The sequence below is a fragment of the Gopherus evgoodei genome, chromosome 8 (genome assembly GCF_007399415.2).
Source record: "Gopherus evgoodei ecotype Sinaloan lineage chromosome 8, rGopEvg1_v1.p, whole genome shotgun sequence".
In the NCBI taxonomy this organism is placed as follows: domain Eukaryota; kingdom Metazoa; phylum Chordata; order Testudines; family Testudinidae; genus Gopherus; species Gopherus evgoodei.
In genome coordinates this window covers 46,236,414-46,253,660 of record NC_044329.1, presented here as the reverse complement: position 1 = coordinate 46,253,660, position 17,247 = coordinate 46,236,414, and the positions used below count along the sequence as shown (strand labels likewise).

General features: G+C 52.6%; 1 protein-coding gene across 1 annotated transcript in view; it reads right to left on the bottom strand.

The window, feature by feature from the left end:
- The window catches only part of HMGCS2 (3-hydroxy-3-methylglutaryl-CoA synthase 2), a 31,430-nt gene extending 15,618 nt beyond the window's left edge, over positions 1 to 15,812 (bottom strand). Inside the window, exons 1-5 of the mRNA XM_030573865.1 lie at positions 15,700 to 15,812; positions 12,147 to 12,601; positions 8,421 to 8,546; positions 1,677 to 1,841; positions 391 to 559 (exon numbers count right to left, since the gene is read on the bottom strand). Of these exons, the coding sequence (XP_030429725.1) occupies positions 391 to 559; positions 1,677 to 1,841; positions 8,421 to 8,546; positions 12,147 to 12,601; positions 15,700 to 15,812 (1,028 nt within the window). The remainder of the gene's footprint in view (positions 1 to 390; positions 560 to 1,676; positions 1,842 to 8,420; positions 8,547 to 12,146; positions 12,602 to 15,699) is intronic.
- Positions 15,813 to 17,247: the final 1,435 nt, after the last annotated feature.

The following is a 17,247-nucleotide window of genomic DNA, read 5'->3' as shown; positions in this document are numbered from 1 at the left end:
CCACCAAGATGCTCCTAGTGTGGTCTAGTAGCTGGAACATGAGACTGGAACTCAGAGTACTGGGTTCTATTCCTGGCCCTGCCACTGGCCTGCTGGTTAAGTCACTTTCCCTTTTGGAGCCTCACTTTTCCCATCTGTAAAATTGGGAGAATACTGCTGAACTGCTCTGCAGAAGACAAGTGCTAACTAAAAGCTGGATATCGTTATCAACAGACATTGAAAAAGCATCTGTCTCTGCAGAGTCCCTATGGGGGATGTGCCACAGATGTGTGGACCCTGCTCCAATTTCCTGCAGCCCCACTAACAGAATTGTCCCTCCACGGATGTTGGCAGCTCAGGGATTCTCACACCCCTGGCAGAGGCCACTCCTATTCCATAGCGCTCACCCACCTGAAGGCCTGCAGCCCTTTGTAGAGGCCGCTCTGCGTGTCGGGGTTGGGAGCTGCTAGGAAGTCGTTGAGCATCATTCGCCCCACAGACTTCTGCACCAGTTTGCAGAAGGGCGTGTGGAAGATCATGAACTGGAAGTCTTCCAGGGTAAAAGGTTTGTCCACCCCCACTGCAGCAGAACAGGAGACGGAAGACACCCATTAGAGACCCATCAACTCCACTCTGCACAGAAAGCCGCAGCACTTGCAGCAGGCACTGAAGGCAAAGACCCATAGATCTACCCCACACAGGGCAATGGGATGGGTGGGTGGGGAAGAGACCTACAGCCTTCCCATGCTGCATAAGGAGACACCAACAACCCCACGGATGCCAGAAATGGGGACAATATGGGGAGATATATTCACCCTCTGCTAAACTAGGGCAGGAGAGTCCCTCATAGCTCTCTGGTGCAGAGTCTCACCCTTCCTGCACAGGAGCTACCTTGAAAAGGGACTGGCCCCTGGAGCTGGAAGGGCTCTCTCGATCCAGCAAACCACGGGTGCTGCAGACCTGGCTGTCGCTGCCTGGGCTCAGCCTGGCAGTTCTGGGGCAGCGGGTTGGTTACAATGGCTATTCAGCACGTGCCCACGCAGCCAGGAGCTCACGCCTTCCTCCAATTGGGAACGCCCTCATGGCTCTGGCATGCTGCCACCTGCAAGCCCCCCAGGCACAGAGCCCTGGATGGGTCACAGCAGGGAAACCCGGGTTTTAAAAGGATTTAAACTCTCCTCAGATGGAGGAAACAGCACCCACCATTTCAACATGTGCTGCCTGTCTTATCACCCAGCCACACCTGGCCCCTGACACCGCATTAACCAGCCTCTTTCCAACGGTTCTCTCACCACTTTGTCTACCAGCCAGGTCAGAGGCCAACCAATTACAGGTTCATGGACTTCTGGTGTCTCCACCTCCTATCCCCACCACTGCATTCCCATCACTCTTGGCCCCCTCCAGTCTATGGCCCTTCTGTCCTCTTACCCAGAAATCCACAGGCCCTACAACCTGGGTTGGGGTGGGGTAGACAGACACAACAAAGAGGGGCAGAGAAACAGATTGTGAGTCCCACAGAGGCAGAGGAGCAGGTACCCCTTCTGACACAGAATAATAGAAATGTCCAGCTGGAAGTGACCATCTAGTCCAACCCCCTGCACTGAGACAGGACCAAGGAAACCTAGACCATCCCTGACAGGTGTTTGTCTAACCTATGGCACACACGAGATTTCCCACTTCACTCGTAGGCTCTGTACCTTTCTGCCACTGGCTCTGGATTTTCTTGCGGTAGACAGAATAGCATTGATCCAGGGCCCGGAAATAGCACTGGATAGAGAGTTTCCCATCCACCATGGGATACTCTGAAGCAAGGTCTGGTTTGTAGAAATCATATACATGTTCCATGTGGGTTCCCCGAACACCTTGGAGGAGAGAAAACAGACTCACCACTGTGTGTTGGAGACAGCAGGGGAACAGAACCTCAAATCCTCTCCATACCAGCCCCCCACCTGCAACGAACCTCTTAGCCAAAACCCACCACAGCTCTTTACAAAAAAAATTTCACCTCATAAATTTCACAAAATTCATTCATTTCATGAGCCACTTTTCCACCTCCTCTTCCTGCTCTGACCTCATCCTATAGCCTTCATATCTGAGATCTTTTCTATGAAGAGAACCTTCTCTGGATATACTGGGAAGGTAGGTAGATTCCTGTATCACCCCTGTCTGTGTAGTATCTGAGCACCTTCCAGTAATTCATAACGCAACATGACTAACATCTGGCATGTGTGGTCCACTTTCTCTTAGCCTCCCTCTAGAGGGGAAATTCTGTGTGGCAGAGCGCTTGGAGTGCTTTTATATAAATATGTACATGCTGCTCTGTGCTTATAACAGAGAAGGCAGATCAAAGAAATGTGCTGGGCACTGAGAAAGGAAGGTGGTGAAGGTTGGGATGGTTCTGCATTCCTAGGGGAGTTCATTCCAGCCCAGACCTCAAGAAAGCTCAGTCTCACACACACACACACACACACACACACACACACACACACACACACACACACACACACACACACACAAGCTTTTCCCTTATAGTAGAGAGGTCCATTGTGCCTGAGGTGCAAAGTTGTTGAGTCGTCATCCTGGAACTTTAGTCCCTCTTAGATGACCTGGGCCGAGGCAGGGATTGAGCACCTGGAAGGTAAGCACTGAGGCAGTGAACTCAATATTCTATCGGAAGCTGGCATAGGGGGCAGAGGATGGTTTTGCTGGGCCCATGGCATCCCATGTTGCTGAGGAGATGTGCTGCCCCATGCTAAATTAGGAAACTTGAGCTAAGTGCTGCCAGTTTCATGGCCAGGTATACCACACTGCTGCAGCCCAGCCGAGAGGTGACGAAGTTGTGTTCAGCTGAGGCCAGGTCATCTGCCAGGGTGGGGCAGAGACCCCCAGCCAGCTGGAGGTAGCAGAAAGTGTTACTCATGGACACTGCCACATGAGAGCTCAGCGTCAGCGAGGAATTCAGGAGGTTCCTAAGCTATGGACTGAACTGACCATGGCTGCAAACTCCTCAAAGTGCTTCTTCTGGCTGCCACTGGCCATCCTGATGGTAATGGTGTGATTGTACGTGGTGAAGGAGAGGTAGAGAGGTGTGTCATCTGCATATCGCTGTCCTTGAGTCTATGTCCTCTTACCAGTTCCCCTAGGGGCTGCATGTAGATGCTGACTAGGACCAGGGACTCCACCAGCGATGAGTTCAGAGGCAGCAGTGCAGTTTTCTATCACTGCCCCTTGAGTGTGTCCCTACCAGATGGATTTAAACCATTTTAGTGCACTCCCTGGACCCATCACCTCCCATAGGCAGGACAGCTGCATCTCATAACTCTCCGTGGGGAATGCAGAGAGACCCAGGAGGCTGAGATTGGATGTCTGCCCTGTATCCACTGACAGCAGGAGTTCATCCAGCAATGCAACTGAAGCAGTTTCAGGTCCATATCCTGCCCCAAATCCAGATTGTGCCAGGCCTGGAATATTAGCTTCAGTTAGATGGGCATGTAGTTGTCCTTTGGCTAGTGACTGCGAGCTTGCTCAGGAGTGGGAAACTGATACTAGATAGTGCTCAGCTAGAACCGATGTGTCCAGGGAAGGTTTCTTCAGTGCTGGTTGGATAGTTGTGTGTTTGAAGTGGGGAAGGGAAGATTCCTTCCCTGAATGAGGCTGTTTGCTCAGGACTCTCCTGCACTAGCCAGGAAGGGCCTGGGTGGATTCAAGCTGCTGTAGGGTTTCCAGTCTTCCCTAAGGAGTGAATGTGCTGAACTTCAGGAATGGGCTGCTGGTGGCTGGGTACAGGCAGAGAGGCCCCTGTTTTGAAGCCTTCCTGAACAGGCATTAACCTTTCAGCACAGCAAGATGATGGTTCCTTGCAGCCCTTGGTGCTGGGCTCTGGTGCGGGCTGTAGGCCCTCAGGATTGGGAAAGCTGTTTACCACTCTGGACAGCTCCTTAGGGCAGCTACTATGGAGGCAGATAGGACAGTTCGGAGCATGTAATAAAGCCTCAGCTTAGACCTGGAGCAGTTGTGTGTGTCAATCTGCTTCAGCCTCCATTTTCTGCCATCCAAACTTGAGTTTCTGACCCCACATCCAGCTCAGAGTGGAGAACAGCTGGGTGATGGAGATGGAGGGGACACAGGGATGGGGGGACAACATAGACGCCAATTTTCCCCAGCGCTGGTAGGAACTCACGCTCCCTGCCCCTGCCTCAACTCCACCCTTTCCCCGCCCCTGCCCTGCCCCCATTCCAACCCCTTCCCCAAAGTCCCCACTCCAACTGTGCCCCCTCTTGCCCCTATTGGACCCCTTCCCCAAATCCCCACCCCAGCCCCGCTTCTTCCATGAGCATGCTGCGTTCCCCCTCCTCCCTCCTCACTCCCAGCCATGTGAAACAGCTGTTTCTCAGTGCAAGCGCTGGGAGCTAGAGGGAAAAAGCTGGCACATGGCACGCTCAGGGGAGGCGGCGGAGGTGAGCTGGGTTGAGGGGTGGGGAGCTGCCGGTGAGTGCAGAGCACCCATCAATTTTTCCCCGTGAGTGCTCCAGCCGAGGAGCACCCACAGAGTCAGCGCCTATGGGAGACAGTGTGTCAGAAGTCAAGGCAGAAGTATCAGGATGACAATTCACTAGTTCGTTGACTCCCCATTCTGTGCTGGGCAGGCGGCTGTGCTGGAATTCGATAGCGTCTAAGAGGCTGTGTGATCAGGTCAGGCTCACATTCCTTGTCAGAGCTCTCACAGCTCCCAGGTCGCTGCCTGACGGAGGTGAAGGCCCAGCCCAGCCAGCAACTAGGCTGTGATGTGATCAGCAGTGAACTGACTCCAGAGACCCGGGGGTGACCCACTGTGTGGGTTGGACCAGAGACGGCTTGTGAGATCCTATGGCGGCAAGTAAGGACTTTAGGCTTTAACATGCGTGCTGAAAAGGCCTCCGATGCAAATGTCCCCCAGGCCACCAAGTCTGGGGCATGCACCATCATTGCCGACAAGGGTCAGCATAGTGAACCCATAGTCTGTCTGTGAGCGTGAGCTCTAGGTTAGCATTAGCTCCTGGTTCTAGCATCAGGTAAGACAAGGTCATCTGAAGCCTTTCATCAGAGGCACCTCGTTGACCTTTGCAGAGAAGACAAATGAAGTGCCACCTGGTTCCTGGCCCTGAGACAGGCTGGGAGAGACAGTGAGCCAGCTGTGATGAAGTGGGGGATTTTCTTGGGTTTCAATGGTTTGCATGCAGAGGGGATGGGACTCAGTTTCCCTAGGTGTTACTGATTTAACGAGGTGATGGGAGAGGGAGTTTGTTGTTACAGAGGACAAGCGACGGAACTTGGGACCCAAGCCAATGGCCGAGAGAAAGGATACCCCAGCGACTGGTGACCAGGAGGCCCAGCTCGGGAATCACAACCAGTTCTGGCCAGTGGAAGGACAATGGGCTGCAGAGAGAAGATCCTGGTGACCTGATCAGCCAGTTCCAGCCAATGGGGAACAAAGGATGGCTGAGAGGAGAGAAGACCCAGGCAACCCTGTTTACCACAACAGAAGACACAGGACAGAGGCAGGGCTTGGGAGCCAGTGATATTGGATGCCCAGCTGGAAAGCACGAGGGCTTGGGACTGGAGGGAGAGAGCAGGCAGAGCCCACCTGGATGCAGGGAAGACTTAGATGTACTGTGCTGAGGGAGGCCAGGCCTGCAGGCCCTGAGAGTTTCCTATGTTGTGTTCAGATGCTCAATAAACCCTTCTGTTTTACATTGGCTGAGAGTCTCTCCAGTCTAGAGAACAGGGTTGCATTATTCCCTCTGGGAGTGGAGGCCTGGCCGGGGGGTTTCTCAGGAGAGAGTGGACTTCCTGAGGGGGCCCACAGTGAGAGTCAGGCATGCTAAGGCTCAGAGAGGTGCGGTTCCAGGAGGTGGAGGGGCTTAACCCCCAAGAGAGAGTGGACCCCTGAGAAGGGCTGTCACACTGAAGGGGGTTCCTCCCAGGAACTTTACAGGGCCAAGAGTGGGTACGACCTGTGAGTCTGTGACACCAGTGCTCCCACCCAACCTGGTATCTGTGACACAGGTGGTCTCTGGGGCTACATCGCTGACAAGGACATGTATTGTTTGCTGGCAGTGGGTCTCGCACAGATCAACATCAGTCTGAGTTCATATCAGGGCTGCCCAGGGGGGGGGGGGCAAGTGGGGCAAATTGCCCCAGACCCTGGGCCCCACAGAGGCCCCACAAGCCGCTCCAGGTTTTTGGCAGCACTTCGGCAGTGGGCACCGCCTGGTGAGTGCAAGCATGGCAAGTGATGGGGAAAAAAAAAAGCCGCGATTGGTGGCACTTAGGTTGCTCTACTGCCACCACTTCATTCTTCGGTGGCAATTTGGTGGCGGGTCCTTCCCTCCGAGAGAGACCCACTGCCGAAGACCTGGCCCTGCCCCAAGCCCCCTGAATCCTCTGGGTGGACCTGGTTCATATAGCATTGCGCTGCCTGCTTCGGGCCTGCGGCTAGGAACCTTCCTGAGCTGTGCACAGGCAGCAGGAGTCTGATATCCATACTGTTAGATTGCTCTGTTTTCTTGTATGACTCATCCCAGTTTGACCAGTAACAGGTACGACAGAGGGCTTTGTAGTGCCTGCTCCATTTGCTAAATGTCAGGGAAAAGGCGTGTTTGATCCGAAACACAGTTGAATCTTGGGAATGGGCACAGCTAAAGCAGCCTGTTCCTGGATCAGTCATGTTGGCCAGATTATGGAAAGATCTCAGCTTCTCTGGATCTTTTTATTTATTTTATATCTCTTGTATACTTCCAGTCCTTTGTTGTTAATTAGGTCAAGCCACATGCGTACTGGGCCGGGGACAGTTGTATCCACAGTCTGTAATTTGTCAAGATCTTCCAAAAAAACCCTATCTGTTTTTGCAAATTTAGTGCCTCTTAGTAAAATCCTTTGTTGCCTAAACCATGTGCTCTGTTTCCATGAAAGTCCTTGTGCTTATCACAAGTTTCACCACACTTATACTAGCTGGATGGAAAAGCACAGACACAGGGCCAGAGTCTCAGCTGGTGAAAGGTGACATAGCTACACTGTCCTCAGTGCAGCCAGGCCCGTTCATATTTGACACATAGTTTGGCTGAGTGCCACCACATATTACTGAAGCGGGGCCATCAATCATTCTCTCTTTATTTAGCCAACCACGAGGCTGACGATGGCTGTGGAAATTCAGCAATTCTTCTCAATGAGTTTTAAGACCATGTTAGATGTTGCATCATGTCATGGAGCGTGTAGACCTCATGTGGACTTGGCAGCCAAGGAGTTAGTGGAGGAACTGCTGATCATCCTTGATCAGCAGCCTCACAGCAGCTGGGAAAGTAACAGAGCTGAGAAGCAGAGGAGTTGGTGGCTGCCAGAGGAGCAAGCAGGCCAGGGACAGAAGGTCCTGCCAGGAAGCTAGTGAGAGGCTGCCCCGGAATGACAATGACCCAGAGAAAAAATGGCCAGAGCCACAAGCTGCAGAAACCGACAGACCTAAGGGAGATAGGAAGAAGCTCAGGGCATAGCAGGAGAATTGTGGAGGACTAATTCTGCCTGCCTGACTTCAGGGCCCTGAGCTGGACCCAGCAGAGTGGGTGGGCCTGGGTTCCCCCACCTACCCCTTATCAGCCAAAGGGGGTTCTCGACCCCTTGAGGACAAAGCCCAGCTAACCCCCACCAAGCATAAGGGGAAGTCTGTAAACCTCAGAGGGATGGAAATTAATGCCCTTGATCCCAGAACAGGACTACAGAAAGTCAGAGAAGAAGAGCAGACTGACCGCCCCGCTGATCCAAGCGGACTTTGTGCAATGCCCTGTCTGGCCAAAGGGAGGCACTGACACACTGGGGCATCACACCAAATATCTCTTTCCATGAGGTTTAAATAGTGCTGAGCAGCCACACATCAGGCATGTAAGATGACTGCACCTGAGAAGTTCTTTCCTCTTTTACATTTTATTTTCACAAAGGCTTCCTTTGCACACTTTGCCTCTGCATGGAGAAGACTGCAGCAGCTTGGACTCGGTACTCCACGCTTTTCTTTTCATACACAGACTTAGTGGCCAAGATTTTGAAAAACAGGAGCCTAAAATTAGGCTCCTAGGTGCCTACTTATGAATTAACCCAAGTGAGTGGGGTGCTTGGCACACAGCAGCTCCCACTGACTTCAGACCAAAAACACAGCCCTGACTCACTACTGATCTTCTCATTAAGAGCCATGAAGTGCCCCATGTCCCTCTCCCATCCTGAAACATGAATTCCACAGGAGACCAATTGCTGCAAGGCTCAGGAAGGATTGATGTCCAGAGACACACAACCTGGGACCATGTGTCTCCACGGCTAAGCTGCCCCCGGACACTGGCCTATTCCTAGAACCTGGCCAGCTCTGGCCAAGCACCAAACACTCCTAGGAAAGACAAAGTCATTGTATTAATGGTACCCACCTCTCTCTAGCACCAGAGGGGCCTCTGGTCCAACCAGCATCGCTACAGCTCCTGCCCCTCCCGTGGGACGGGCATTGCCAGTGGCATAGACCGCAATGTCACCACAGACCACCATTGCATAGCGTCCTAGGACAGGATGAGAACATAGAATTGGTTAGGCATAAACATGAAAAAAATCACATACAAGTCTAAATCTCTGTTTATCCCTGTGCCAAAAGGTGGAAAAATCCCTTGTGACCTGCAAGGGAAACAAAATTGAACATGTGCCCTTTTCACCACCACAGCCTTGCTTTGAGGGATAGATGCTCTGATGGATAAAGGGGGTCTGACACATTTAAGTTTTTATTTAAAAAGGTTTCTTCCTCCTTGTTTGTTCTCCTTGTTAGAAATTCAGAGTGGTCTAGCCAGGAAGCCTGGGATGCTGGCAGACAACTCCTCCAGTCAGGACATTACAGGAGTCAAGAAAGTGGCACCCAAGGTGAGATGAAGGGTTTAGTTCCTGTTTGCTTTTGTTAGCATCTACTTCACTTCAGTGAGTCACATGTTGGGGGAAGGAAGCCTTTGCTAAATGTGCAACATCCCTGAGAGAAAGAACAACAGACATCCTCTGAAATAGCCAAGAGGTCCTACAGCCAAACCAGGGAAGCCCAGAGCTGGCACTTTCCAGCAATCTTTATATCCTAAAAATCAAGAAAAGGGCACAAGTGCAATTTTGGCGGGGAAGAAAGCTTTGAAAGTTACCTTTAAAGTCCCAGACAATCTGCTAAGCAGACGTTTACAGAGCCCCTGATGCAGAAAGGGGCGTGGCCAAACTGCCATGGTTTCAGATGTCGCCTGCTGCCATACTTTCACAGATGTGCATCAACCTCACACAGAGGGGGCAGTCGGTAGGATATGGAGACAGGACTGTGGAGTTCTGGGACTGCAGAGGCCGGGCCGCTTGCCTAGAGCTTGGCCACTTTCCTCATTATGGGAGACAACAGGGCTCAACTGTTTCAGCATGAGGGCTGAACATACTTAAAAAACATCAAGTGGCCCCAACCAGCACAGAGCGACCCATCCCCTGCTATTGCACTGCTCAGGATGTGTGCTCTGCATTAAAGCAACCAGAACGTGTACTGAACAACCCTGCTTCCATCTGACCCCGATTTAACGGCAACAGAAGCCAGAGCCTGCTGTTCCCTACCGCACAATCCTATTCAACTTATAAATGATCTGGAGAAAGGGGTAAAAAGTGAGGTGGCAAAGTTTGCAGATGATACTAAACTACTCAAGATAGTTAAGACCAAAGCAGACTGTGAAGAACTTCAAAAAGATCTCACAAAACTAAGTGATTGGGCAACCAAATGGCAAATGAAATTTAATGTGGATAAATGTAAAGTAATGCACACTGCAAAAATTAACCCCAACTATACATACAATATGATGGGGGCTAATTTAGCTACAATGAGTCAGGAAACAGATCTTGGAGTCATCATGGATAGTTCTCTGAAGACATCCATGCAGTGTGCAGCAGCAGTCAAAAGAGCAAACAGGATGTTAGGAATCATTAAAAAGGGGATAGAGAATAAGAAGGAGAATATCTTATTGCCCTTATATAAATCCATGGTAAACCCTGATCTTGAATACTGCGTATAGATGTGGTCTCCTCATCTCAAAAAAGATATACTGGCACTAGAAAAAGTTCAGAAAAGGGCAACTAAAATGATTAGGGGTTTGGAACAGGCCCCATATGAGGAGAGATTAAAGAGGCTAGGACTTTTCAGCTTGAAAAAGAGGAGACTAAGGGGGGGATATGATAGAAGTATATAAAATCATGAGTGGTGTGGAGAAAATGAATAAGGAAAAGTTATTTACTTGTTCCCAAAATAAAAGAACTAGGGGCCACCAAATGAAATTAATGGGCATCAGGTTTAAAATAAATAAAAGGAAGTTCACCTTCACACATTGCACAGTCAACCCACGGAACTCCTTGCCTGAGGAGGTTGTGAAGGCTAGGACTATAACAGGTGTTAAAAGAGAACTGGATAAATTCATGGAAGTTAAGTCCATTCATGGCTATTAGCCAGGATGGGTAAGGAATGGTGTCCCTAGCCTCTGTTTGTCAGACTATGGAGATGGATGGCAGGAGAGAGATCACTTGATCATTACCTGTTAGGTTCACTCCCTCTGGAACACCTGGCATTGGCCACTATCAGTAGACAGACTACTGGGCTGGATGGACCTTTGGTCTGACCCAGTATGGCCATTCTTATGTTTTTATGCTATGTTCACCCTCTGAGGCTGCAGGCCGGGCCGGCATCCCCTCTGCAAGATGGAGTTGGACCTTTGATCTCTGCAGACAGTCCCCAAGTCCTTACATAATAGTAGCTGCTCCGCACCCAGGGAGCAGAAACCCCTGGCAAGCACCCTGCTGGGGATTCCCCGACCATGAGGAGGATTCCCCAGTGAGTGTAGCTAGCTCCTGTGCCTCCCTCCTCAGAGCTCCTGGTGCTGCCAAGCTCCCAGCCTGCTCTCCCTGTGGCTCCAATGCAGCAATGGAGTAGTCAGAGCAGCTTTCCTCCTTCCTGTGATGCTGCACATAGCCAGCAGGGGAACTGTTGAGGCAGCTGCACCAGATAAGGCCCAGCAGCCACTCAGGGGGCTCCCAGCAAGGCTGCTGTAGGGGAAGCCATGGGGAGGCAGACAGGGAGGCCAGGCACAGCATCAAGCCTGATTTAAACACCAGTTCCAGCACAGAGGACCCAGCCCAGAGAGCTCACTGCCCAATTTGTAACCAAACTAGGGTTGCCAACTTTCTGATGGCAGAAAGCAGAACACCCTTGCCCCGCCCATTCCCTGAGGGCCTGCCCCACCCCTTCTCTAAGGCTCCGCCCCCACTCACTCCATCACCCCTCCCTGCATTGCTCACTCTCCTCCACCCTTGTTCATGTGCTCATTTTCACTGGGCTGGGGCAGGGCACTGGGGTGTGGGAGGGGGTGAGGGCTCTGGCTGGGAGTGTGGGCTCTGGGTAGGGCCAGGGACAAGGGATTTGGGATTCAGGAGGGGGATCAGGGCTGGGGAGGAGGTTGGGGTGTGGGAGGGGGTGAGGATCTGGCTGAGGATACGGGCTTTGGGGTGGAGCCAGAAATGAGGGGTTCAGGGTCCAGGAGGTGGTTTCAGGCTGAGGTGGGGGTTGGGGTGTGGGGGAGGGGGTGAGTGCTCTGGCTCAGGATATGAGTTTTGCAGTGGGGCCAGGGATGAGGGGTTTCGGGTACAGGAGGGGGTGTTGGCTATGGGCTACAGCCGGGCAGCGCTTACCTCAGGCAGCTCCCAGAAGCAGCGGCATGTCCAGCAGCTGTGTAGCCGGTGCTTGGGATGGGAGCAGCGCGCAGAGCCTCCCTCACCACCCCTGTGCCTAAGGGCCAGACATGCCACCACTTCCGGGAGCCGCAAGGAGCCTGCCTTAGCCCCGCTGCACCGCCGACCGGACTTTCAACTTTCCGGTCGAAAATCAGACACCTGGCAACCCTAAACCAAACCCCTACTATCTTCTTAACACTGTTGCCCTTGAGGCCTCAGTTCAGAGCCTGGAAGGCCACCAGTTTGGCATATCAACCACTGTGAAGCCGGGACAGCCATTACCCCGCCCTACTGCCACTGGCCATCTCTCACTGGCAGACCTGGCTGGGCCCCGGGTGGCAGAGCAGTGGCACCTACACCCATGCTAGCTAGATGTCACTTACCATCCCAGGAGCTGGACTCCACCCAGTCAACAGAGTTGAAGAGGGAGGCTGTGCCTCCATAGCAGGCGTTGGTGGTGTCAATGCCTTCAACGTCCGTGTTCCCCGAGTCCTGGAAGAGCTGCATTAGAACTGTCTTGACGGCCTTGGACTTGTCAATGATGGTCTCCGTACCAACCTCCAGCCGGCCAATGGAGTCCCAGGAGAGACGGCTGCGTTCCACAAGGCGCTGCACCACGGTCAGGCATAGGGAGTTAATGTCCTCGTGGGCTGAGCAGAAGCCCATCTGCTTCTGGCCCAGGCCCAGGGTGTACTTCCCGGCTTCCACGCCATCATACTTCTCCAGCTCCACTTGTTCTACGTACTGTGAAGGGAAGTAAACCTCAAGCGCAAGAATGCCCACATCCTTCGGCCATGAGTCCAACTGAGACAAGTGCTCCACAGAGACGGTGGAGAAACTGAAAGACAAGGAGAACGCTGAGCATCCTCTGACATGTAGTGGGACGAGATCACAGACCTCTCAGGGGCACAGTCAGCTGCATGCGTGCACGCACAGACCTAGTGTGGGCCGCGGAGGCCATACCAGACACCTGAGACTGTGAGAGCATATAACACACGCTACCCCAACACAGACCCCAAAGGAGACAGCAGAACCCTCACGAGCAGGGATATCTGACTGCACATCCTTACCCAACTGTCATGGTATAACCCCCACTCCGAACCTTAGCGTCCAAAAGATGGGGTACCAGCATGAATTCCTCTAAGCTTAATTACCAGTTTAGATCTTGTAGTGCTGCCACCAACCAGGGCTTGCAGTGCCTGGTACACTCTGGTCCCCCCAAAACCTTCTCTGGGGATCCCAAGACCCCAAACTCCTTGGGTCTCACAACAAAGGGAAATAAACCATTCCCCCTCCCTTCCTTTCTTCCTCCCAGATCCTCCCCTCCCTGGGTACACTAGGAGATCACTGTGATTCAAATTCCTTGAATCTAAAAATAGAGAGGAATGTCACCTTCCCCCCTCCTCTTTTCCCCTCACCAAGAGGTAATACAGATTCAAGCTCCCTGATTCTAAAACACAGAGGAATTCCACCTTCCCCCCTCCCTTCCCTCCTTTCTCCCACCAATTCCCTGGTGAGTACAGACTCAATTCCCTTGAGCCTTAACAAGGGGAAAAATCAATTAGGTCTTTTAAAAAAGAAAAGCTTTTAATAAAAGAAAGAAAAAATAAAAATTGCCTCTGTAAAATCAAGTTGGAAAATGTTACAGAGTCTTTCAGCTTATAGACACTAGAAAGAAGCCTCCCCCCAGCACAAATACAAATTAAAATCCTTCCAGCAAAATACACATTTGCAAACAAAGAAAACAATCAAAAGACTAAAATCGCCTTATCTACCTAGTACTTACTATTCTGAACATATAAGAGACTGTATCAGAGAGATTGGAAAGAAACCTGGTTGCACGTCTGGTCGCTCTCAGAACCCAGAGAAAACAAAGCAACCCCCCCCCCCCAAAAACAAACAAACAAACAAACAAAGGCTTCCCTCAACCGAGATTTGAAAGTATTTTGTCTCCTGATTGGTCCTCTGGTCAGGTGTTCCAGGTTCACAGTTTGTTAACCCTTTACAGGTGAAAGAGACATTAACCCTTAACTATCTGTTTATGACACCAACACAGGCTGGAGAGCCAAGACAGGGCATAGCAGCCTCCTCCTGGGCAGCACTCTGTTAACTACACAGCCCGTCTCAGAGATGTCCCCATTTGCAGATGTCTGCAAAGCAGCAGCAGGGGCCCCTCTCCACACATGCACAGAGCTGCTTTGATTCATGTTGCAGAAGGGAATCTGCATGCCATAGAACCTGTCCCCGCAACCCCCAAGGCAGTGTTTGTTTTATTCTAAACCACCCCTTGTTTTCAGTCACAGCTAACTAGGGTTGCCAGCCCTCCCGGATTGGCCTGGAGTTTCCAGGAATTAAAGATTATGTCATGTGATGAAATCTCTGGGAATACAGCCCACCAAAATTGGCAACCTTATTACTAACAGCTCTGTTTGTTACTCTGCTTCAGAGGTGGCCAACCTGAGCCTGAGAAGGAGCCAGAATTTACCAATGTATATTGCCAAAGAGCCACAGTAACATGTCAGCAGCCCCCCATCAGCTCCTGCACCCTGCTTCCAGTGCCTCCCATCCACCAGCTGCCAATCAGCATCTCCCCCTCCCTCCCCGCACCTCCCAATCAGCTGTTTTGTGGCATGCAGGAGGCTGGGGTGGGGGAGGAGTGATGGCCTGGCAGGCTCAGGGGACGGGGTGGAGAGGGGTAGAATGGGGGCAGGGCCTGTGGCAGAGCCAGGAGTTGAGCAGTGAGCACCCCCCGGCACACTGGAAAGTTGGAGCCTGTAGCTCCAGCCCCGGAGTTGGTGTCTATACAAGGAGCCGCATATTAACTTCTGAAGAGCTGCATGTGACTCCAGGGCCACAGGTTGGCCACCCCTGCTCTACTTGGAGAAGAACGAGCCTTTCTGCAGCTCTGAGTAGTCCATTCCCTCAGCTGCTGAGGGATTGTTCCCTCCAGTTCCCTTGCCAGTCGCGTGTTAAATGGCCAAACTCAGGGGACTCGCTTCTATTCCTAGGGGTGTTATTCCACGGCCTAATGGCTCTCCTGATATCCCATTACATTGCCTTTGCTACATTCCCTACCACTACTCCTAGCTCTCTAGTCCTCTCCTGCTCTGTTGTTTACACCCTAATTAGTTCATGTATAAAAGGGATCAATTCATAGGCCATGGGCAATGGAGAAACTCCCATTGTCTTCACTGGCTTGGCATCAGGCCCAAAGTGCTCTGTACAGCGAGTGCTCCACGTTACTATTCAAATCACATCACCCTGGAGCCAAGCTGTACACAATCTGTTCTTGGCAGCTTTCCCTCAACTCCAGCCTGTTGCTGCCCTTCTCTGAAATACTTCCAAAAATTGTCATCTTCCTCTTTCCGGTGGAGAGGGGCATCCAGATGTAGCTGCACCACAGCTGCAGAGAGAGGCACTCCCCCCTCTCTGATGTGGGACAGGGTGGCTTTGCATGTGCAGCCTAATCAGATTGCAAACTTGGGTCCAGTTAGCTGCCACCCTCCTGCCCAGGTCTTCCACCCTTACTGAGTCCCAGCGCTCTCCCTCCCCCTGCATACCTGCTTTGGGATTATGTTCCTCCACTCTGTTATTGTCAAACCCCGGGCCCTTTGTATTACTGTTCTGTCCTCACCCTGCTCACATCCCCTCCTAATGCAGTACCAGCTGTGCAGTGCACCCCCTTCTCTCAGATCACAGAGCCACCTCAGTGTGGCTCCCAATAGCCATTGTGTCAGATCCCCATTCCTGGGCAGTGCCAAAGCCTCCTTCACACTGGAGTGCAGAGCACAGCAGGTCAGGTCACTCCCCAGCAGAAAGCTATTCACACACATTCCCAACTGACTTGCCAGGATTCCCAGAGCATGATCCCAGCAGGGACGAAGGAAAGTGCCCCATGTCCCAACCCTCAGGCCTAGCTTCCAATCTGCCCCTCACCTGGCCTGCTGTGTGGCAGCTGTGAGGTGTGCTGGCCGAAGGGGCCACTCCTGTCTCTGCAGCGGTCGCTTCACTTGCAAACAACGCCTGGTTTGACTGAAGAGGCGGAACATTTTCTCCAGGCTGATGGGCAAGTAGCAGCAGCGAGGTCTCTTCCCCAGCCCCACCAGCACTTATATCGATTCCCTGCAGCAGGGACAGGCAAAGTCCCTCCCTACACTCATCAGGGGAGCGAACTGTGTGTGCTTCACTCATTGCTCAACCAAAGGTCACAGCACACTGGCCAACACGACAAAACAGGAGCACCCTTTCCCCACAGCCCCCGGGGCCTCCCTCATCACTGTTTCCCGCAGGGCCTTGCTCCCCTACTCACCTCTGTCTCTTGTGCTGCATCTCCCTGCAGGGCTTGCCTCAAGCGTCATGGGGCCTGCCCTCGCCATAACTCCCTCGTCACCAACCCTGCCCACCCCATGCTCGGGGGGGGCGTTGAAGGTTCCAGTCTGCACCTGTTACCCTCTCCCTCCACCCCAAAAAAAAGCTCCCCCAGCACCTGGCAGAGGGTCAGGTACCTCAGGGGGTGGGACACACCAATGAAAGCTGCATGCTTCACGGTGCCCAACTCGAACTCGTCCAGCAGAATGTTTGCCAGAGGGGCTCTTTCCCCAGCGTGTTCTCTGGCACGTGGAGAGATCCAGGGGCAGCAGCTGGGGAATTGTCACTGGAGAAAGACAAAGCTAGACACTTTTCCAGAAGGAAAAAAACTGTCCAATTTGTCCATCCCGGCTCGGAGAACCAGCTTGTCAAGTCTCCCTAGCCTGCAGCTAAGCAGGGGCCTGCGACACAAGGAGGCAGCGCCTGCGTCTATTGGTTGTGTCTGAAACACTATGGGTCTTAGCATGGAAACAGCCTAAGGTCTCCTGACAGCTCAGTCATGGTCGCAGCTTGACTCCCCTTTAAACTGTACGTGGCACCCTACCTATGGCCCAGCCCCACAGAAGGATTCCAGATCCTAATTGCCACTGATTCCAATGGGAGTTAGGAACCTGGATCTGGGCCTGTGTCCCCAACCCAACTGAACCTGTCCCATCCAGGGCCCTGCATGGAGTGTAACTGTGCAGCCACCAAGATGGCTGCATCATTCCCGCCTCTTTGGAATTGCTGGTTACGAGCCTCCTGGTCCACCACACCAGGCTGGTGTTCTGTGCCCTCCCACTCCAGCGCCCTCACGCCCTCCAGCTGCCCAGGGTCTCCCTGCCCAGGGACTGGCTAAGGTGGGTGGGAGACAAGGAGGTATAAGAGATGAGGAGTTGCTTGCTCCAGGGTTCTCCCCTAGACCCCTCGGGCGGGTGGCCAGCCAGGGAGGCTGGACAACCCAAGGAGCTAAGTGCAAAGTGGTAGCTGGGGTGATGTGCAGGTGGGGGCAGCTGGCCCTGTGGAGATCTGGGCCTGTGGAGGCATGAGAGCTGGCCTGGGGTTTAGCCACATTCCTCATTTATTGTCCGTTATGGCAGTGCCCTCCAGCCTCCCCGGCCCCGAGATCAGGGCCCC